The sequence below is a fragment of the Phalacrocorax aristotelis genome, chromosome 1 (genome assembly GCF_949628215.1).
Source record: "Phalacrocorax aristotelis chromosome 1, bGulAri2.1, whole genome shotgun sequence".
Lineage (NCBI taxonomy): Eukaryota > Metazoa > Chordata > Aves > Suliformes > Phalacrocoracidae > Phalacrocorax > Phalacrocorax aristotelis.
The window spans coordinates 82,078,139-82,101,695 of record NC_134276.1 but is presented as its reverse complement, the minus strand read 5'-3'; the positions used below and the strand labels follow the sequence as shown (position 1 = coordinate 82,101,695).

Genomic DNA, 23,557 nt, shown 5'->3' with positions numbered 1-23,557 from the left:
TTTTGTTCTCATTTTTACCACTCAGTAGACTTCAGTGGAATGTCAGACTATCAATGAATAGAGTCTCTAAGATTCCAGAGAAATGCAAGTCATTTATCAAAAGGCCACTGTGAAGCAGTAATTTGAATTTATAACATGAAAAATAATTTGATAATAATTTTATATATATAAAACCAGAACACAATGGTAGTAGGGAACGCTATAAAAACAAGCAGTGCTCACAGGTGTATGTAAGCAGGCTACCGTCTATTCATATTGCCAAGAGGTGAAAGAAGAATTTCTAAAATAAACTAGTTCTTATCAACTGGAAATGTCAGAAGGTGTGAAAAGACTGGGCATATTAATCAATCAAAGTATGACTTTGAGTTATGAACTTGTCATGTGGCTACAGAAAAGGAAAATCTAATCATATACCATATCAGGCAATGAATTACCTCCATTATATTGCCGAACTCTCATCCAGAATACCATATCCATTCTAGTCAGCCTCTTATTTCAGAGAGATGAATTCTCACCGGAGCAGGTGCAGAAAAAGGAGAATTAACATAACCAGCAAATGATGGTTTACTTCAAGAGGCAGGAACTGAGTATCATAGTTAAGTGAGTGCTTGGAGCAAATATGCTCTAAATAAATGCAGAGTGCAAGTGTGCAAGTGGAATCGATCAAACCACAGTTGCATAAGGTAAAACAAAAATGTTAATTTTAAAGTAGAAGGATATTAACTGGCTATGAAAAAGTCAGAATTTGTCCAGTTTTCTGTTGAGTGATGTTCTGGGCATGGCTTGCAATAGGAGTTGAGGAAAAACTATGGGGAAACAGCTTACGTTCTCCTGTGGCCCCTAACTGCAAAGGTGAGAGTTCATCCACGGAGATCCACTGTACTCCTCTATGGTATACTCCTTACTGTAAAAGACCATTTAATACACTGGCTTACATAACTAGAAAAACATGTTGAGGCAAATTATTTGGCGATCTTCTTACCCTAAAAGGAAACACAGATACAATGTGTTCATTTTTGAGTTTTTGCCATATTACAAAACCAGTAAGGCAAAGGTACATGTTCATCGACCTGTAGCTAGAGTGGTGTTACGGTTAGTATTAGTCCCTATGTTAGACCCTTTATGTATATTTCTTTGGAACTTAAAAAATTAAAAATGTACAAGTTAAAGCAGGCCCAGGTCTTAATCCCTGGTATTTGTTGAGACCTAATAAATAAAATGCATTTTTGTTGACTTTTCATTATAACAGATGATGCTGAAGGAAATAATGATAGCCAACCTTTTGCCATAATTGTTTCAAGAATGAACCTGCCTACACTGTTGCTTAAAATCTTTTGTCCTTAATACCTTAGTGAAAACTTGGATGATAGAACACCCCGTTCTTGGGTGGCAGAGCAGTAATTTCTCTGAGACTCTAATCCACCTGAACCAATCTGCACACGCTGTACCAAAGTGCAAGCTCCCAGTGTGCCTTCAGTTCAGATGGGTCATGCAAAGGTCGTTAGCGATCACCCAACTGGTATGACTGGCATGCAGAGTTTATCCTGGAGGTTGGTCATCCTCTCTCTCCAGATACTACCTTCAGCTCTACACCTGAATCACAGTCTTGTGACAATGGATGAAAGCTGAACAGGACCTTTAGTCTTACGGTACCTTGCTATCAAGAGCACCCAGCAACAAATCTCCATTGTTAAGTCTTCAAAATTAGTTTTCTATTCTGCCACATGGATTGTGTGACACACATTTGTAGATGTGCCCAGCAGCATGCAGTGGGATACATTTTGGTTCCCCAGTACAACCTTGGCGTTTGGGTAGACAAAGCAGCACTCCTTAGGGATGAAGGACTATGACAGCCCCTACCCTTTGTGAAATGTACCCCTTGCCCTTCCTGACTCCAAGTGCCAGGCCATCTCACTCCATGTTCCTTGTACAGCAGTTTGTTCAGCATTCTTTCACTTCACTTACTTCCTTTTTTTTTTTTTTCTCTTTTTTTCGTCTTACAGATGGACAAAAGAGGAAGAAATCATTAAGAAAGAAACTGGACTCATTAGGAAAGGAGAAGAACAGGGACAAAGGTAAAATAAAATGAGAAGATATTTACTGATTGGGTCTTAGTTTTGCATATGAGATTTCTTTATTCTTAAATGTATACTATCTGGAGTAGTGTAGAATGTTACCAAGCTGATGTGCTGCCTACGTATTTATTTCTAAGTTGAAAAATATGCCTTATCTTTTCTATTTGTTATTAGTATAACCCTGATCTCTTCAACTGAAAGCTTATTTTCTGTGAGAAAAGGAGGAGTTAAAGGACTGCATTTTTCTTCCTTGTTCTTTCTCCCCATTTTCACCATCCAGTGCAGAGTGCGGTCTGGATAACATGATCCAGTTGTTTACCTGCATTTTCACGCTCCTTTTCCAATTTGCAAAGCGTATGAATCCAGCCATGCCCAAACAAGTCAGTTCCTTTGCTTTTTTTTTAGCCCTAGGAAAATAGCTGTTGTTTGAAATATATAAATGCTTCAGTGCTACTGATCAGTTGGGTTTTAACAGACACCATGTGATATGGATTTACAGTTGTGGTTGGACTCTTTTGTTTGGGCACTAATCAGCTTTATGGGCTGGGTCCTAATCCACTGGATTTGACCTGTAATTTGCAGCCATTTGAGCTAAGCCTAGTCCTTGACACCTGAAAAGTGTCTCTGAAATTGCAGTTTTCTGCATGTAGGTAATTGTGCACCTAATTTTGTGTTTTTTCCTGGAATTTGCTGGAAAAGAGTTTCTGGAAAAGTGGTAGTAAAACTCAGTATTAACACCCCAGTTTCACAAGCACACACACAAACACACAGATTTATAACAAGGGAAGGATTTGGTTACTCTGATGTTGCTGCTTGTAATCTAGTTTGGTAGAAGGATGAAACTTCAAAATTCCGTTGAAAAAGTGAACATTCCCACTTCAAAGTTACTTTAAATATTTGTCAGGAAGAAAATGCTTTCCTTTTAATATTTGTTTGTTTGGTGATTTCATATGTGTGATTATTGTTTTCTTGGTTTAAAAATGGCTATGGAAAATATTTGCATTAATCCTTCTAAAACTGAAAGTCCCCTGACACATTTGTTTGGATAAATCCAGTTGCTTCCCATGTTGGGTTGTGAGTAACAAATCTTTCATGTGTTATGAGAACTACTTGATGTAGGACTGAGCCCACATGCAGAATGAGTCTTTGAGGAAGAGCTTTAATGATTTTATAGCCACCTTTGGGGAAAAGTCTACCTTGTACTGCTCCTGTCAATGCATTACATTTGGCTAGAGTGTAATTAATCAGTCATTATGTTGCTTAATTTCCTTGGGTTTTTCCCCATAGTCCTCCATGCAGTTAAAAGTGCAAAGCAACATAGTTCTATGCAAAACCTTCCCCGCTTTTCAGTTAATTTGCCAGATACTGATCTTTTTGTCTGTCTGTGGGGTGCTGTTCTGCATCGGAAATGGCTAACCACTTACTGCCTTTTTTTTTTTTTAATGTTCTGTCTCATGAGTTTTTGATCCACTAAGATCGTTTATCTTTCCCCCTATAAGGGTAGCCATCACACTTCAGTAGTCTCCTTCGGAAGTTTCTATTTAGAAGCTCTTTTGAAACTTTAAATACATTTTGTCTTTTTATTCTCACATTTTTCATTGTAACAGATTTTAGCAACAATAAATTGATTTGATAATTCACCAAAGACCTAATTCTGTTGTGTCACCCAAACCTGGTGGACATTTGCAATTGCACTTCCACAACTCCTTCAAGGCCTCTTTGGTACCGTGCCTTGAGATGTGATAGCTTCTTTTGGTGATGCATACAAATGCTTATCCCAGAGTTGATCTTTATTCCTCTAAATTCTCTGTTGCCAAAGATCTTCCAAACTATTTTTTCTTACATTGCTTAGTACTCTTTTGTGATTTCCTTATAGCCTTGTTTCATTTCAGCTGACCTCTGTTTCTGATGATTACACAACCATACCGGTTGAGCACTTACAGATAATATTTTTTCTGCTATTACATTTCTGTTCAGGGATTTATTTTTTTTTGTGCTTCTACCTTGCATACTAGCATTTTTACTCCATTCTGTTAGTAACTTTTGGGATATACTTCCTGTTTTCATTCAGATAGACTTTCTGAGTGCACTTTGCTGTTTAGAGCTCAGTAGGTGCCCACAGCAAAGGTCAGCACTTTGTACTTACTCATCCTTGTATATATTTATCTACTTCCTGTTTTTCAGTATTGCTCATAATTTTTAGTTAACTATACCCAAGCATTTTTAAAAATCACTATGCTGATTCTCTTAATTTTAATTCCTTTTTTTTCCCTCTTCTTTTAACTTCAGGCATTTCAAACATGTACACCTCTGCTTTTAACCTCTTTCTCCCATATTCCACTGCCTTACTCTCATTTATAGAGGTGTCTTACATGCTCTCTCCATGTATAAAATATTGCAGGAGCACCCCCTGAGGGGAAAATACACCAGCACTACTCAAACAGCAGAATCTATATTTCTCTCCTTCCTTCAGGGTGTCAGTATTGACAGGGGTGTCGGGTTGGCCAGTAAGGGTACAGAGGGCCAGGAGATCGGAAGGAGTCAGGTTCCCAACCAGGCTGTGTCAGCAGAGTGAAAAGAAAGCTATGTAGACTCTCATTTGTTGCCAGCAGCAAACACTAAGCAAAAATAGCCCAGGTGGCAGTGTATGGTGCCCTGCTTCTCAGGGTTTCTGTTCATGGTTGTTTCTGGTGTGCTCTTCTCTGCTCTGCTGAGTTGTGAAAGATCATCTGCCTCACAGATACTTGCTGAGCAGATTCTTAATCCATGGCGGCAGAGGGCACAAGCAACCAGGGAGGTGCTGGATTGCGCCACGTAGGCCACTAGCCTGGCGTGGTTGGTGAAAGGCGGCTGTTTTCCTGTGGGAAGCATCAGCATCAGCATCTCCGCCAGCCCATGGGTTAGGAGGGGCAGTGTTGCCCAGCTTTCAGGTGACAAGCTGGCTCTGGAAAGGAAAATGTAAGGCCTGGTGCTGCTGGTCTCCGTAAGGATGAGCCCTACCACCTTCCTTGAACAGTGGTCTCTGTGTCACTCAAAGTCAGAGTTAACCTCTCTCCACGTATGTGTCAGCAAGCTGGAATCATTATCCTGGTTCATTCCATGGTGTTTTTTTTAACAAGCATTTCTACCGTTTATTTTATAAAGAGAGTATCTTCCATTACTGGGCAACCAGTCCAAAACAAACACTCGGCACTGTGGACGTGGGTGTGCTCACACAAAAGGCTGGGAGCACACACTTTACCATCCAGGCAAATCCTTAGTCCATGCCCAAAAGGAATGCCTTCCTTCTGTTTCTTTTTGTTTTTCTTTTTTTTTTTTTTGTGGTGGGTTTTTTTGGTAACTAGTCTGGCTGCACTGTTGTGAGAAGGAACAGTAAGACCAGGCCACAGGACGTCGGAGGGGAAGCAGGGAAGCCGATTTCCAGAACACTTTGTACAGACAAATTCCATCTGCCTTAACAGAAACAACATTTCCATCCCTTCAGCATCACTTTTGTAAGCACAGTTGCAGTTTGAAGAGTATATAATTAATTCCAATTAATTCCATTTTGAGCTTCCTATATCCAAGCCAGGAGACCCCACGTACCAGGACAAGTAACGGCCGAGGGGCCTGTGTTGTTCGGTCTTGCCTGAAGTACGTGCCACCTGAAAAGTCTTTTTTTGGATAGATCGGCTCCTGAAGGTTAATCCTGATGATCACGCACCACCGTGTGATCCTGAGCACGGGTTGCAGCCAAAGATCACTGCGGTGTGCCTGGCACAGGAAGCCACAGAGGTAGGAAGAAGGTCACTGTGCTGATCACCAGGGATGCACAACGGAGACCCTGCAGCAGGGCGCACGAGGCGTGAGCCTTGCATGGCTTGTAGTGCATGCAGTCAGCATTGTGTCTTTTTGTGTGGGCAGTTCCTGAGAAAGAGCAGGGAAGGCTTCTGTCTTTGGTCTTGACTGACCAACCATCTTCTTTAGCACTGACATCCACCAAACTGCCCCAGGGTGTAGATGTCTGTAGTTGTTCTCTCTGGGAAGTTACCACCTCTCTCCAATTTGTACCCAAAGCTGTTCTCCCCCACCCCACCACGCATCTGTGCTTAAAAAGCATAACCAAAAGGATATGGCACTCATTTCTTCTAGGACTGTTTGGAGATTTAATCACTCATATTTTAGGACTCAGTCCAATCTGTGGAGATTTTACTCTCCTAAAATCATGTTTTATTTAGATGAATCAGTAGATCAACCTGTCTATCTGTTAAATAAGAGTTTCAACAAACTGTTATACTGCTGAAGGCCAGCAAAGGCACTAAAGTAGAATTGAATGCACTTTAAATGAGATTCATATCTTTATTTTTTCCTTTTTGACAGGTACATTCGTCATCATCTCATTAAAATGGGAAATATTCTAAACCAAGTGTTTTCTCAATTGTTTTTACATCTCTGAATGACTCACAAGAGCAAGATATAGCAAAACTTGCTGGATGTAAACAGGAAAAACAGGAGAGCAGCACTCCACCCAGATTTTTAAGCAATATTTTCAGCTTCCATCACTCAGTGTCTTTGCTTTTCTCTGCCCAGCCTCCCTGTTATTAATGGCCATGATGACTCTCAGTCGTGCTGTCTACATAAGTCTCCAAACATTTGCTTTAGCTGCTAACAAACAGTACTCAGGCTGGAGGAGCAGTAAAATGTCAGTGCTGCTTGGAATAAGAAATTCTTAGGATGCTCTGCATGCTGGAGCCTGGGTACTGTTCCCTTACAAATTCATTGCTAATTTTGACAGCAGCAGAAGTGGAGCCTTTCGTCCGTCTCCTGCCAGTGATACAGGGTCAGTGTAAGCATGCCTGCTTGGCAAGTACACACAGGCATTCCTGAGAGAGATGCCTACCAGAAAGGATTTCTCCTATAAGATTTTATCAGTAAACTAGGTCCATTTTGCCTTGGTTCCAGTAAACCCTACAGTTGAACTGAGACACCTGTTCAGAAATAATAATGACTTGTTGCATGATTTGTTGAGCAACTGAGAATCATCCCTTTCGCTGGTGTTTCTGTGTGGAATATAAATACTTGGTAGGCTCATCCATGGGGCCTTAGCAGAGCTGCTGTATATGTTGGAGTTTCTGCCAAAAAGGCCATCTTGGTAACTCTGTGGCCTATGCAGATCCAGCAGTAGATATTTGATTTTTCTGTAGTTCCAAATTGTTGAAAGTCTTCTAAGTTTACTTGCCAGCCATGCTCAGTAAATTTAGAGGTATTTCTTAATGTTTGCATTTGTTCTTCAGGAATTCAACCTATCATGATGTTAGAATGGCTTGGCACAGCCTAAGGAGAGAGCTGAATAGATTAAGTTTCTTTTTTATTATAGTTTTTCAGAAACGTGTTTTTCTCAAAGCACCCCACTGTGCTTCTTTAAAAACTTCAAAAATGTTTCTCATGCTCTCTAGGCATACGAAAAGGTTTTTTTAAGCAACGCTGTCATATTTTGACTAAAGTCAACTAAAGGGCTGACGAACCTCTCAATTTAAAAAAAAAACAACCAAAGACCTACCCATGAAAAAGCCTAAGTAATTGCAAAGGCCTTATATCACCCCTTGAAAGTCAGTGAGCTCTGACTAGCTGGAGAAGGGGATTTCAGCCAGAGCTGATCCTGTGAGAACATTGTCTTATGCCAAGTCCTCTGGAGTCAGTGCAGGGTTTTGACGAACCTTCAGATGGAGGGAGTTTTGCTGTTTGGATTATGGAAGGAAGTTTCCATTTTCCTTATTTTCTTTCTTCCATCACTCCCTCTATGGATCCAAATTAGCTGATACCAGTTAGCAAAACAGGTACTGGTTGTGGGCAGCTGGGGAGGTTGACTTAAAGACCCCTTTAAATCCATTTAAATATCCCTTTTAAAGCATATTCTTCTCTGAGCTGTCTCTCATTCTGTTCTTATGATTTAAATAGAGGTAGTACAAGCATCTCATTAGATCATGGTAATAGGTTTTAGCAGCTCAAAACCAGCACTTAAGCTGTACTTAAGAAAAAAAAAAACCCAGAGTGCTAAGGAGACTCTCCAAAGTTGCTATATTGTATGCTCTTCACTTTATTGACATTTAAAACCTCATTAAGGTCTAAAGTATAGACCTCACTGATTCTTAATAGACTGCTATGGTTTGTGGGATGGAAACCACAATTTTCACCAGCTGAAACTTCAGAGAAGTCTTTGAAACTATACTTGGACAGGGTGGCATGAGGCCAAGTAAGCTAGCTGTACGGGTCAACATCCTGGATATCATCATTGGTTAGCAAAGAAAAGGATTTCTGGTCACTGAAACTCTTACTTGATCTGGCTGGGAGTTTTTCTGTAACATGCTGCTTTTTAATAGAAAATGCTGATTTGCCATCACAAAAAGATTTCTTAGGAACATACCAGTTTCAATCAGAATTTCGTAAAGAAACTTTCCTCAGCTGCAAGATGGACTTTCTGGTAAAGAAGTTGTGCACATCTCCAAAATAGCAAATTGTCTGCTGTGCCAGTAAATGCTAAAAAACCAGAATGGATCAAAAGTTAAGTCTGTGTATGCGCTGTTTGGGCTACGGATATGAGTCTGCTTTTCCATACTGATTGCCCAGTCTGCCAGGTTGTTTCACATTTTTACATGGTGCTTTCCACAAAATTTCTTTTTAAGCTGCCCACTCTGATGATTGAATAAATGGTCAAATTTTTGTTGGTTTTACAGAGAGTAACTAACTTAGTAGCTTTGACACTCAGTATATGTACAACAGACCAAAGTTCAAGCCCCCGCTCTAAGGAACGTTTCTTCATACAAATTAAACACCTCCAATACCAGGGATCCCCAGCCTACACCAGCAAGTAGGCAGTTGGAACTTTTAGCTTGACTGTGAGACTGGAGTCCAAACCTACACATCTTACATCTGAGTCAGTGCCTTTTCTCCCCCGTCAGTGGGTTGCTGGAGAGACAACTCTTAATGAATCTGAAATGTCAGAAGGGCTAGCATTCACTCTAATGGACATGACATTATCTGTCCAACAAGAAGCTTGTTGGGATTGAATAATTCTGAAGGGTGGTGGGCAAAACATACTCCCCACCACTACACACACACACCCCCCAGCACGCACGGACGCGTGTGCGCGTGCGCGCGCGCGCGCACACACACACACACACACTCTCACACACACTCTCTAGTGTTGGTGGGAACTTGAGGCTGTAGCCAGTCTGTGGAGGGTGCAACCAATTCTCTTAACTTCAACAAACGAGCAAAAAGTTACTGGTTTTGCCAATTCTTTAATGTAATTACCACTGCCAGCCAGCATCACTTCCATCTGTATTTAGTCTGAAAAGCAGCCAGTTGGTTTTCATCCAGTTCCCCCTCTCTGCCAGACATTGAGAAATCGGGGAAACAGTTCATGTCCTCTGAGAAGGCCGCCTACAGCAAAGCAGCGTAGAGCAGAGGTTCAGTGTCCTTTCACTGCTACAGAGGCATGTTGAGCAAGAGCAATTAAAAACCTGGCACGCCACACCTGAGGGTTTTCAAGGGGGAGGAACACCTACCTCAGAATACCAGGCTTTACCTAATGAAGTCAGGGAGAGGGTCATTTTAACAAAATTCTTTCAATGAAGCAGTGCTGAGATCTCATCTCAGCTGATCTTGTTCCAGTTGATCCTAACGGTGTAGGATCAGTGGCATCAGCATGCTGTTGGGCATTGCAGGGCGACATACTGCTGTCCCATCCCAATTGGAAGCATGAGTTTCTGTGAGCCAAAACTGGAGGAATATTTCATGTTCGGGATTTCATTTGGCTCAGGAAATGCTGTGGAAGGACAGATAAATAGGGATGTTGGGGGTATAACAAAGTACTGGTTAGACTGGAAGAAGGGGAGACATGTTGCATCTGTGTGTTTCAAGTTTGTGATCTTAAACGTTCATTGGGAAGATAGCCTGGAATAGTAAAATTTTTTAATACTATTAATGTTATCATTTTATAAGCACATTCTACTGGGTACAGGAGGGACAGGTCTAACTCTGGACTCCTGGAACTCGCAATCCCCACATTGCTTGATACACATGTGATGATGTTCTTTCTTGTCCTAAATTAAATGCAGACTGGCTTAGATGTCATCCTACTCACAGGTCACCTCCAGGCTTGCTTGATATCTGAGGCTCTGCTTCCTGATTTAGTTTTGTCTGGCCACCAAAGTTAGTTCATGTCTTAACATTTCATACTTCTAAAGAGCAGTAATGTTTCACACCAGATCAGAACAGCGGGCCCTTGTCTCTTTAGTATGATAGGCTAATAGTGTCCTTATTCAAGATTCATAAAATGTACTCTTCTTTTCAATGCCTTACTTTAAGCTTAATGATAATGCAAGCCTAGATAAAATTTGAAAGTGTCATCAAAGATATAGTCAGACTTTAAGTCCCAGGAGGAACTTTGGCTTTTAATCATTCAGACAATTGTGGAAAAAGAGAGGATGAGTGTATAAAGATTTTTTTTGTTTGCATTTTTTGTTTGTGTTGTCATTCCTTTTTTCATACTTAAAAAAAAAAAAAAAAAGTGGCTTTTAATCTCTGGTGCTTTATTTATTCCTGAATCAGGCAGGTCTGAAGCTGGAACCTAGTAGAAGTTGCACGCATTTTCCCCAGGATGAATAGAGTCAATAGCTATTTTTTCATTGCATTTGAGCAAAAAACAGTTCTGGTTGGCAGTCTGGCCCAATGGTTTTGGTTCTACTAATCTCAGATATGTCTAGATTTGAAACTTAATGACAAGAATTTCAATATTAGTTGTTGGCTGATTCACTGTAGAGCGTTTTTCTGTTTTGTGAAATATTTGAGCATTTTACTTTGAGACCTGAATTATATGCTGGTTTTGTACATTACAGTTATATTGATGAGGGATGGGATTATGTTTTTTGTGTTAATTGAGGGAAACGTGTATTCTCCTGTATGTCTATATGTCCATATGTATTTTTGTACTGTTACAAAGAAATTTATACTGATATACCACCATTAAACCGGCTTAATCTTACCAGTATGTTAAAGCAGTATAGTTCTTGTATATAATTAAAACCGTATCCTCGAAGGCTTAGTCTGAATAGTGGATGCATTTATAAGCTCCCTTTACAGGTAGGTGCATACCCTCCTGACCTGTAATGAGACCCATGCACGTGCCTGTACCTTTTGACTCTGGTGCCCTGCAGCATTTGTGAGAAAGAAACCTTGTGAAGGGGTCTGAAACATGAAGGGAGCTGTGCCACAGTCCAGCTACACTCCCCAGTCTCCAGATTAGGTTACTGCAGCCGCTGATGGCCCTCTGCACCATCTAGATGTAGCCAAAGGTGCCCGACTTCCAGTTGCTTTTAGTGGAAGTTAAGATCTTAATGAGATCTGCTCCCAAGTGTTTTTCCAAGATTCCGTGTGGTATGTCTTGCGTGATCCAACTGGAAACAGGATTCAGATACCATGGGCTACAATTACCTGGCATGTCTCCACTATTATTTTATTGTTTGAATGTTGTTATTATTATTATGCAGTCCAGTACTTCATTGGAATTATTATATATTTAAAGAGACTTCAGATTGTTTTACTTTTTAACAGCTTAATACTTAATTCTTTTTGTACTAAATAAATATCAGATGTTCAGTCAATATTAATTTTTGTGTTGTTGTTGCAGAATTTATTCCCCAGGCTTTTGGAATGCCTTTGTCCCAAGTGATTGCTAATGATCGGGCCTACAAGCTCAAGCAAGACTCTCAGAGAGAAGAGCAAAAAGAAGTTTCAGATTTTGTGGCCTTTCTCTTGCCATTCGGAACTAAAAGGCAGAACAAAGAACTTTCAAGCAGTAACTCATCTCTTAGCTCAACCTCAGAAACACCGAATGAATCCACTTCTCCTAACACACCCGAGCCAGCACCACGAGCAAGGAGGCGTGTAAGTAGACACATCACAATGTGGTGCATGCCAGTAGGTCAGGAGGGTCTAGCTGGAGCAGGAAAAAAACCCTCTTGTGTCTGTGGATTGTGGAATATTTCTTCTGTCATGTTCAAACAGAGATTTTTTTTTCAGATGGAAGCCGGACAGGTCAATACCAGAAAATTCTAACTGTAGTGGAAATCTTCTTTCTGGTGCTGGTGGGAAAAGATCATATGGACTGTGCAAGTCTGTTACAGATCACAAATGGCAGGAGATTATTTAGAAGTCTTCCTGTTCACTCCCTTTATCTACCTCCTTCTGTCTAGGTCTTCTAGATTTAAGAAATTCCATCTGTCTTCAACCTATTTTTTTCAGCTGGGGAAGACTAAACCTGTGTGAGTGATATTTATATGTATGCTTCTGTTAATCTAGGCCCACAACTTGGAAATAAATCTAATTATTAATCCCTGTCCTAACATTAGTTAGAATCCCCATGGTCTAATTCTGATCATGTCCTCAATGGTAAGTAAGAAGTTGTCAGAGTAAATTTGTACCAGGCTCTTTGAACGACATTTCTGCATACAGGCTATGAAGATACCTTTGGCAGCAGAACAAACCACTGCATGTAAGATAGGTACCTGGTAGACCATTTTCTTGCAAGGTTGTGTTCCTTGTAAGTAAATTTTGTGCTCTGAGCTTTCCAGTTTTCTAGTGCTGCAGCTAATAACAGTAGTAGATTTTTTGTTGTTTTTACCATGGGATAGAAGTTATAGAATTACTGCTTTTTAATTTCATTTGCAGTGGAGGGAGAAAAGCTTTAAATAACAGCCCTTGTTAAGTAATCTGAGAAAGAATTTGGGGTACAAGAACAGGCCCTGGAAAATAAATTATTTTCTTAGGATCCTCAGCTTCTTTCATCCCAAGGATAAAACCTGCTTCAGAGAAATACTATGTACGGCTATTCAAGCCATGGTGTTAAGAGGGGTAGAACTGGAGTAGATCGCAAATTAAGAGAAGATTGAAGAGCCCTGCGGCTTGCCTTCTTTCCTTCTAGCTGTCAGCCGAAGCTTGAAGTGTCTTCATTCAGTCTGCAAATAGCTGAGGGCATGATATTTGAAGATGTTTGGGTTCTTATATATGCATAATGCACATCTGTTGGCCTGTCCAGGCCATATGAACAAGCAGTTGTGTTCATACAAAAGTGCAAAGTACACTTGAATATAACTGTGAAGGCAAACCTGCCAGCTTCTTTCAGAATTTGGCATAGGCAGTGACAAAAAACAGAAATTCACTGTATACACCCATTGGCTTCAGAACCTGTTTTCATATGAAGGAAAGATAATCCATGTGTCCAGATATGGGTCACCTGCTGCTCTTTTCACCAAGCATGATAAGATCTCTGACGTGCATTTGACCAGCCAGCAAGCAGAAGGAACCTGGATCCTTAGTTACATCCAAGGGATAGAGGTCCATCAGGACCAAGTTCCTAAAAGTCTCTGGGGGTTTTGTTTGTTTGGTTTGGTTTGGTTTTTTGTTAATAGAAGGATTGCAGCTTTCAGAGTGTTGAATTTGAGCCTTTAGTCCGAGGTCATGAGGATGTAGTAGCACATGGTTCACCTACAGCGAAGTAAGAGTAGACTAAGGTGGGCAGTATGATATGGAGGTAGCTGGCGTTTTCTCTCAGGAATGAACCTTAGTTGTTCAGTAATGTACGTCATGAATTGTCAATTATTTAACGTTAATATCAACTCATGCCCTGTAGCTTGTCTGTCTTTGGCCTTTATACTTCTGCTTATCAGTGTACTTACTCTACTCCCCTGAGCATTTTCAGGGGATGGTAATGAAGCCTGCATTTACCTTTTATCTCTTGGGCAGTGTTGCATTATTTATTAAAAAAAAAAAAAATTGATTCATTAGTACATGTAACTGATAGAGCCAGTTTCTCACACAAATGCTGCACAGACTGCTGGAGTGCAGTCCTCTCAAACTGTTCTAACTGGATTGTTTATCACTGTAACATTCACTTCTTCGCAACTGTGTCATTTACCTTTGTGTGTACCAGTGAGTCTTCAAACACTCAGCTGAGGCTTTCAGTAAGGGATATGGGGTTATGCTGGCTGCAGAGCTCACGGTATGAGTGCTATGGTTATCTCTCCTCCAAGAGCTAGACAGAAATCACTGCTGCTGCATTTTCCGTGTAGGATTTTTGCCAAGCATTCAGAAGTTGAGACCGTGGTCATCCGGCAAGGCACTTTCTTTATGCTTATTGTAGAGAATATTCTGACTCTCTGTTAATATATTCTATATATATATATTTTATGCAGCCAGAATTTATTCAAGTATCAGGACCTCAGTCATACTGTTTTACTCCTCAAATAGCATACTGTATGGAGTGAAAATGGATCTGCCATAGATCATACTTGATCCCATGTATACTCTGTAATGTTGCTCATCTTCTCAAAAGAGAAATGCCTTCCATAACCTTTAAAAAGTAAAGCTTCATCTGACCTTCATTCCACACCTGTCCCCCTGGCCTTTATTTTCTTTTTGCTCTTTCCATCTCCTCTTTGATCTCCACTTTCCTTCATGTTTCTGTGCGCTTAGCTTAAGACTTGCCTGGTTTAGTTAGTTTGAGCTTGTCATGGTGGAGCAGGGACTGGTATCCACTATGTGCAAAGGTAATGCCTATTAGATGGAACTTGATTTTTTTTCACTGGGCATTGCAGTCCAGGTAGCACTGTGTCTGTGTTAATAGTCCTGGAGTAGTGGGCAGCAATGTGCATGATCTCCTGTAGCGTTCCTCAGCAGTCATATAGGCCTGGCTGAGCCCAAACCAATAGGTCTGGCAGAATTTGAGCTGTATCCATGGTGTATGTGGGTAGTGTTTTCCTGTGCACTTTGAAATTTAAAGGCAGAGCTGGCCTGGACTTGGTGTTGCCAAGCAGTGCTGTACTTCAGCCACTGAAATCAAGGTCACTCTTCCTAAAGCCAGCTCAGTGCCCCAGTTAATCCACAACTTCCATAAAATGCCCAAGGATAATGACGAACTGACTGTATTTACATCTATTTTAGGGATCTGAATCCGACTTAAGTGACTCTGTGATAATAATGATTCATGAGGTGAGGATGCTTTGCAGAGAGGGAAGGACCTCTGTAAAGGCAGGGTATAAAGAAGGGTACCTGTTGTACAGGAACTGCCTGGGACACGCAGCGGTGAGGATGGTGTTAGGGTTTTCAGTGTCAGTTGACTAATTTTGATGTCTGAAACCCCAAACTCTTAAAAACAAAATAGAAAAAATGTTCAGTTGGAATTCTACACACGTGGATCATAGCCAGAGATTCTTGTTTGATTTTCTGGGGGGTGTGTTTCTTTCTGGCAGGAAAATGTAAAGGGAATCTAGCACGTGTACTTCTGAGAGACATCAGAAATCAAGGTCAAAGTTGCATTCTAGAGGGTCTAGTAATTGTTTAGAGATGTGGGTCCAAAAAGATCTAAAGAGTTCACTGTGTTTTGTTTGTAAGTTTTCCATGAGTTATAAGAAACAGAACTATACCTGCTGAATTAGGTGTGGTTTTATTAAAAGTATTATGAATTAAAATTTTTTTAATTTATTTGAAATCTCAATAGACTTTGTACGAGTTGCCTATGAGTTGGAAATCTTTGTAAAGTTCAGTTGTCTAGGCTGATGGAAGAAGATACTTCTAGAACTTGAAATTCCCTAGCAGTTGTACAGTTCTCATTTAATAGACTTAGAGATCTCTCCATCAGTCTATGAAATACCTGTGAGCAGAACAGTGTGCTTTTAAGAGATTAGAGTTGTCAGCAAAGTTTTGAATGGGAATTTACAATTTCTTCATTATTTCTTAGGATGACATGCTGGATCCCTGTACAGTACATTTTATGTTATGCTAAAATGTGTCTTTTGTTTCAGAAAGAAAGTAATTTACCATAGGTATTTTTAATGAGAATTAAAACAAGAATTTTTCTTTTTGTTTTATTATTTTTTATAAGCCTAGATGCCCCCTAAAATGTTTTTGCCTGGTAAGTTTAATAACAATTGAGGGAAGTGGTCATTTTGTAGTGACAGGAATCTTGTGGTTTGAAAAAGATAATCTTACTTTTCCAGTGTGAACATTGAAACATGCCATAAACCTCCTGCTGCATGTGCTGCTTTGTCCTTTACAGACTGCTTGAACTTCTGTGTCTTGCTGTAACCCAAACATAGTTTTCAAAGCTTTCACTGGAATTTTAATGATTTTAAAATATTAAGATACATGAAGTAGAACTACGTGGAAAAAAAATTACCCTTTACTTCTCTGGTGTGTCTTTGTTCTTTGATAACATGGGATTATTTCAATCATGGCAGTTGTGTGTATTTGTGTTATTAGTTAACTGTATGTGGTTTATGGTTGTGTAAATCCATTTGCATCACTTTCACTGGTACAGTGGGCCAAGCTGCAGAATAAGTAGGGAGTCAGGTTTAAAATGTGTATATATATCAATGCACATAAATATTGTCCTGCTGAAATGCACACAGATTCATCCTTGTCCTGCAGTATGTGCAGGCTTGCAACTATAAAAAGGTGTGCTGAGCAAGTGGAAACCATTTATTTAGTTTTTTCAATATCTATTTGTATTCCTTGTAGTATGGTAATAATAGCACTGGTACCATTGTGATTTGCCCATCCATTACACCGGTATTATAACTTCATTAATTTGTGTAGCAAATTGTATTTTTATATTAGTTTGTTTAAAGTTCAGGTAGGCAAAAGCCTTTGTTAGATAAGTTCCTGTGGTGTTTAGATTTCTCCAGTCATGCTGATTGTTCATGTATATGTATTTTGCAGGGCGCGATGTCTGTGGACTCTATTACAGATCTCGATGACAATCAGTCACGATTGTTAGAGGCTCTCCAGCTCTCTTTGCCAGCAGAAGCTCAGAGCAAGAAAGAAAAGGCAAGAGATAAGAAGCTAAGCCTGAACCCTATTTACAGGCAGGTTCCCCGGCTTGTAGATAGTTGCTGCCAGCACTTGGAAAAGCATGGTAAGAATATTTTATTTTCCTAGGAGTTGCAGATATATTTTTACTATAATATAAATGAATGTGTATTTTGAGAAGCAAGAATATACTTCCAATTGCAAGGACATATTTGAAAGTCAGACACTTTCCCTCCTGTTTTGCCTCTTGCTAAAGATACTGTCTCACAAATAATTACTCTAGATCCTATTTTCCCAAACCAAGGATCTATACTACAAGCTTGCAAACTAGCCCTTACAGCATGGGGGAAGAGGGATTTCTTGGAGGTTGTTCTTTCATACTAGAGTACTCAGCTCTGCAGAAGCGGCTCTTTACACCCCACGGGTTTACCCATACCTTGAGAAGGGAAGTCTGAAATGTGCCAATAAGCCTGAAGTCATAGTTTGCAACCAGTGAATCTTAAGGTGTAAGAGCTAAATTGTCTGTTCATAATACAGTGCAAGACTTAACTAGAAACAGCATTTGAAGATAAAGGCTCAGAGAAAGAAAAAAATCCCATGCAAAATTATATTAAGCTCCAAGAAGCTTTTTTGTGTTCACTACAAGGCTTGCAGACTGGCGACTCAGTTTGTCCCTGGCTTGAGTCCTCCTGACCAGCCTCAGGCTCAGGCCTGCTCTCTCTGAAGGGAATTATAAACTCCTGCCAATATTCTTCTCATGTCTTCATGATCGTCCAAACACAAACCTCCCACCAGCTTTACATAATGCAGAAACAATAGTTAATCAAGGTATCTGTTCCACATCTCTCCCAATGTATCTTAGTCTTGCAAAGATTTTTAATGAGAATTGAAATAAGTTGGCCACAGCAAGATGGAGTGATCACATGGCCAGATAATAAACAAACCATTAATTAATGGTGACTGCAACACCAAATGATGCATTTGATGCCCAATTTGACCAGAAAGAAATCATTTACTGACTCTGAATGAAAGGCTTTTGCAGATGAGGGACTGCAATTTAAACAACAATGCTAAGCTTTTACAATACATAACTGAAAACCATGTTGCTTACAAATATATAAAGGAAAACTGCAAAAGAGAGTCATTGTCAGCCTTTTACAGAGATTAGATACCATGGCTGACAAATAAGTGTGGGGATGATTAAGTTTGAGATGAATGACTTCTGTCCCTTTCAGAAAGGCTGGCTGAGTTTGGAGAACATAAAAGTGTCTGAGTCAGCCAAAAAAGCCACCCAGGTGAATATCCTTTGGATACTGTAATTTTATGTCACTTGAACATCTGTGATAAATTTTTTAATCCACTTAACCCACTGTCGTAACAAAGATTATTTGCTATACAACATTCTTTAGTAAAATATTGGCTTTACATCAAAGTTTCCTTTTAAAGAAAATTTATGGTGGTTTTCTGTGCATTTTCTAAGAGTGCACTGTAGTACCCCACAACACAATAATCTGAGATAATTTGGGGCAAATATTCATGTTCTTCAACTTTCAATTTAATCCACCATCCACAAAACAGTCATCGGGATTGGCTGACTTTGAGAAATTTAGAGATTGGAGAAGACGGACAGTACTGTTCGCTCGTTGGCTTTAGGGGTAATAGAGAACTTTCTGTTCTCGCAACAATCCTGTAACAACATCATTCCAGGCTATATGGTGGACGAGGTTTCTGATTCTGAAAATACTTGCCTGTGTGCGTTAAGTCCTTCCAGGCCAATTTTTCAGCAGCAAATCACCTCGGGTCTTCTCATGAATGCTTGAAATTATCATTTTGCACATTATATGACAAAAAGTGGTTTTGTTTTTAGCCATAAAAGCCCTTGGCCTTGTTCACCTTCCCTGTTCCCCTGGGATCATGTCCCCGAGTTGTAAAGGCTTGACTTCCTGCAGACCTGCAGTGTAAAACAAATATTGTATTGTATGATTGTGCAGGAACTGGTAACCAGCCTCCAGCTTTTGTCCAATATGAACATCTCCATCTCAGATGATTCCCTGCCAAAGTTCCAGGGTTTACTAAATGTTATTCCATCAATGCAATTTTCTGTAACCAAAGATAGAAGAATATTTGAAGAGAGGTGTCATGCTGAGATTAAAAACTAAAAGGCAGAATCCTATCTGAATTTCTCTGATTAAAATCTGCAACTCCGAACACCACTGTGAAGCTACACATCTCTAGCAAGCAAGTGCAGCCTCGTGGCTGTCAAAGGCATTTGTTTTGCTAGGCCATTTTACTTCTCCTGTACATCAGTAGAGAAAATTAATGTTGCAGAGTAGCCTTTGTTAGACCATAAACTTCTCAAGTTTGTAGATAATTTCATCCTTTTTGCAAAAAAAATGTCTAACTCTGTAAAATAATATTATGTACACAGCTGCTTAAGCCTTTAAGATTTCCACTCACATTCTCATTGCTAAAGACCATATCATCTCTAAGGTGACATTTACTCTCAGATATTTCAGTTTCTGTTACTTGGCAAACTATGTCCATTCAACAACCACATTATCGTTTGTTTGATATTCTGGTAGTATCTACAGGCCTAGAAGAAGGTTTGAACCAGCTTTGTATGGAACAGCAGGCAACACCCATTTCCAAATCACTTTAAGTCTAAATGACACAAGAGGCACACCTTCTGCACTTTGCCTGAAGTACAACAGTACTTCTTTATAGCTTTCCTTCTATACAATAGCTGTTCCTACCCTATAAACTGCACACAACTCCCAGGTAGACTTCTTTCCTCTTGTAATCTGCCTGAGTGACCTACTTACGTCCCTTTGAAGGAAACTCAGCTTTATCTTGACAGGCATAGATAGAGGAATAGAGCCAGCAGGTAACCCCAAACACCAACTGCTTGCTGTATCCAAAGTCACAGCTCAGTGCCCAAGTATTTAGTTATTTTATTGCCTGTTTCCTTTGGTGTCAGTCCTGGAAGTGCCACCTCCAAATGCGGAGCAGTGCCTCACTCTCTGCATACCTCTGTCCCTCACAGAGTAGCAGAGGCACTACCAAAATGGCAATACAGAAACTGTCACGGAGATGCCGTTTTGCAGGTTAGGTGATGTGAGGTCCTTAAAAACTACAGTGGATGGCTTCTTAATCCAAGGCAACTGAGTTTTGCCCCAGTGTGGTAAGTACAAGTTTGTAGAGAAATGCATTGCAGTTCATCTATTCTTTTAAGCACACACATAGCCCAGATTGCTTTGGTTCAATGCAATTTTCAGCAGAAAATTAAACAATAAAACACTTGTCTGATGTGCTATGCTTTCAGGTCTCCAGACAGTAGGAATATTCAGAGTTGGAAGCTCAAAAAAGAGAGTAAGACAGGTGAGTTGATATGGATGTGCTTTCCCCTCATCAGCTATGATATGAACAAACCTGATTCCTTTCTGTTAAGTGATTTCCTCCCCATCTGTCACCTGGCAAAATTCAGGCTTTTTGGGTCAGTGACTTCATTGTTTATTTGATGGTTCATAACAGGCCATTTCCAGTCATCTTTTACATCTGGTGAAATCCTTGTCAGGTTCTCAGCAGGTTAACAGTCTCATTATGTTTTGTTCTGCAGAAGTAGCATGGGGTTGGAGATCCAAATAGACTACAGTGGTGAAATTTTCCAAAGGTTACACTGTAGGGAAAAAAAATCTTGGCTGCTACTTTCATCTCAGAAACAGCTGAAGCTCCCAAAGTAAACGCAAACTGTAAATCTTTTTTGGAAAACTCACAGTATGAGAAAATATGCAAGTACAGAACAATCTCTTTGACCCTCAAATCGGTGCTCCCAAATACCACCTTTCTTTTACCTCTGTTAAACTTGAAGGTCAAAGCAGACCCATCCAAGTCCTAGTCTCAGCCAAATGTTGAAAAAGCAAGGATAGTGTACAGTTACGTTCCAGAGACAAAGTCAGAAGTGGGTGTTTCCTCAGCCCTTGATGTTGTATTGTTATTCCCAGAAGTTGGGAACACACGTTGAATTAGAGCAGTAGAGAATAGCGCTTAATGGTTGGATGGTGCTTTGGGAGGGGATAAAAAGTTACAGGAAAATACCCCTGCCAGGAAATATAAGACCAAAAAGATCAAGCAGAGAAAAGCAAAAGAAAGCTTTACCGCATCTGATCCCAGAAATAATAGTTCTTTGTTGCAAAAACTACACAGTACAATGTTTGGCACTCTGGAAAGTTACCTTGAATAGCTAAACTGACTTGATTCTGGCTGGTAGGACAGTATAGCTTACTGATTTGTAGCTTATTCTCTAGGAGTTTCTATTGCTGAGTGGCTGGTGTAACACAAAGCTTGAAATATTCATAGTCTGCAGAGGTAGTTGTTACATCAACACTGAACTAGATAAAGTATTGAAAAATAAGTTGCCTGCCATTTACATTGCAAACTTCAATGTCAAAACATATATTGTCATTCAGGGGTGAGTGCAGTTGCATCATAACTCTGGGTAAAAAGCAGAGGGCTTGTATAATTTACTTGTAAACTGAGCCTTACTTCAAACATCAATGACTTTCACTGGTTTTTCTTTTACTGTGTTTTCAAAAGCTGAGGAAATCGAAAGATTGGGGTATTTATGTATTCTATTACATGGACTAATTTATTGAATTAGGTGAACTAATATATTTCATTAAACAACATGGAAGCATCAGCTTGGCCCTTGCAGTTACAATAACAAATGCTGTCAACATGAACACATGGGAAAGTCTGGATTCAATTAAAATTCCACTCATTTTCTGAACCATGGAAAGCCAAACCCAGTACTCATATTTTGCTGTGCTTTTGCAGCTGTTCATTAGTTTTTCTTGTGTAGAAAGTAGGCATAGTTTTGTTTCTCTTCCTCCCCCACTTAGAAAATGTCCTATTTCAACTGTTGTTTGTTGCAATAAATACTTTAAGTAAGTAAATGCATGTGCCAGTAGGGTTTTGGTTGGTGAGCAGGAGAAGAAAATGGAGAACAAGTGCATATATTACAAACGGCCTCCTTCATATTCAGTGGGGCACAGGACAAATACAGATGCTTGAGCAGAGCATCGTCGCCAAACTTAGGGTGGGCAGCCCTCTATGCTAGGCCTGGTGGCTTGGCAGCAGCTCTGCAGATGAAGCAACCTCCAGACCCTGAGGTTGAAGAGCAACACGTCTGGAGCTCTGCTCTCCCATCCCCTCTCCCAGCACAGATGTCCTCAGCTCTCACATCTTCAGCTCCAGTGGGTGCTCTAGTTCACCAGGTGTATTTTCCAAAAGTCTGAAAATATTCCCTGTGAGTGAAGTCTGTGACAACTAAAGTTTAAATTTAGGAATATACAGTTTTTAACAGCCATGATACCTGAGCCTGAAATGTGGCCATGTTTCACCACTGATTATCTGATGTTGTGCTAATTAGGACATCTCTGTAGGCCTCACGGGATATCAGATCAGAAGTTCCATATTCAAGACTGTAACAGCAATTTAGGATTTAGACAGCTATTTAGGAAGCCTGAATTCCTGATGCAGTGCTAATCTGTTTCCTCAGCTGCTTTCGGGCAGTAAGTACAGAAGCAATCTTCTGGATAGAGGTAATTGATGGTGCTCCACAGGGATGTTCCTCATTTGCCACCCATCTGAAGAGCAGAACTGAGCTGGGAATGGAATCCCCAAGCTGGCATTGGAAAACCTTTGTCTACAAATAGGCAGGGGGAAGCATAATACTGGATAAAGAACAAATTCTGGTCTTTATAGCATAATTATTCATTATAGTAATGACTGATATTAATAATGTTAAAAGTAGTCTTAATAAATTAGAAAGGAGGCTGCAGTTTTTATAGAATAGCTCTCACACCTGTCATAAAAGCACAATTTCAGCTGAAAATATGGGATTTTCTACGTTCCTCCACACTATACACATGCAAGATAGATTTGCCTGTGATCAAGATTTGCCACAGATTATCACAGATACATAGTATGCTTGTGACTTACCTTCTTTCTTCTTTTTATGTCTGTGATAATCCTTGTAAAGAAAGATGATACCTCAAATTTCCTCTTGTTTAGTAAGATTTAGATAAAATTACTCTCTGAGAAGATACATGTGAGATCATGATACCCCATAATATTAGCAAAGAGATTAAATTTTCCTAGGAATTCGTTTTAAAACATCTTGACTATTTTCAAAATTAAAAGAGAGTAAAAGATGGAGCTCTCAGCCTGAAGAAAATATTCTACTCTCGGTGCTGGGAAATCTCTCCAGAAAGGCAGGGTTTCATCTTTTTGTAAGGCATATTGGATGTGGGAGAGGGATTTCTTCTGCCTTTGTGAAATGTGATGCCTTTGAATTATACAGAATTTGTCTGAGGACTGTAGCTGGAAAAAAACAGCGATACCTCGTAATGGTATTAGCTTGCTATTTGTTAACTCCCTAATGATGATCATTTAGTGAATATAACTAAATTAGGAAGGCAGAACAAGATGTGTGTGGACAAATGCTGTGAAGTCTTAGTGAACCTGGCTGCTTAATGTTTATGCTTAAATACAGTCTTAAATCAAGAGAAATGTGAGTTTCATGGATATTAACATTATCTTATTATTAATATTTTTGTACAGAAACATAAATGTTA

The 23,557-nt window shown here is 39.8% G+C and overlaps 1 protein-coding gene across 5 annotated transcripts in view; it reads left to right on the top strand.

Annotated features, from left to right (window-relative positions):
- The window catches only part of ARHGAP6 (Rho GTPase activating protein 6), a 342,719-nt gene that overhangs the window by 296,958 nt on the left and 22,204 nt on the right, over positions 1-23,557 (top strand). For all 5 annotated transcript variants that reach the window (XM_075095440.1, XM_075095462.1, XM_075095459.1 and 2 more), the window contains 4 exons: positions 2,004-2,075; positions 11,746-12,002; positions 16,833-17,028; positions 20,245-20,300. In XM_075095440.1, coding sequence (XP_074951541.1) covers positions 2,004-2,075; positions 11,746-12,002; positions 16,833-17,028; positions 20,245-20,300 — 581 coding nt within the window. The remainder of the gene's footprint in view (positions 1-2,003; positions 2,076-11,745; positions 12,003-16,832; positions 17,029-20,244; positions 20,301-23,557) is intronic.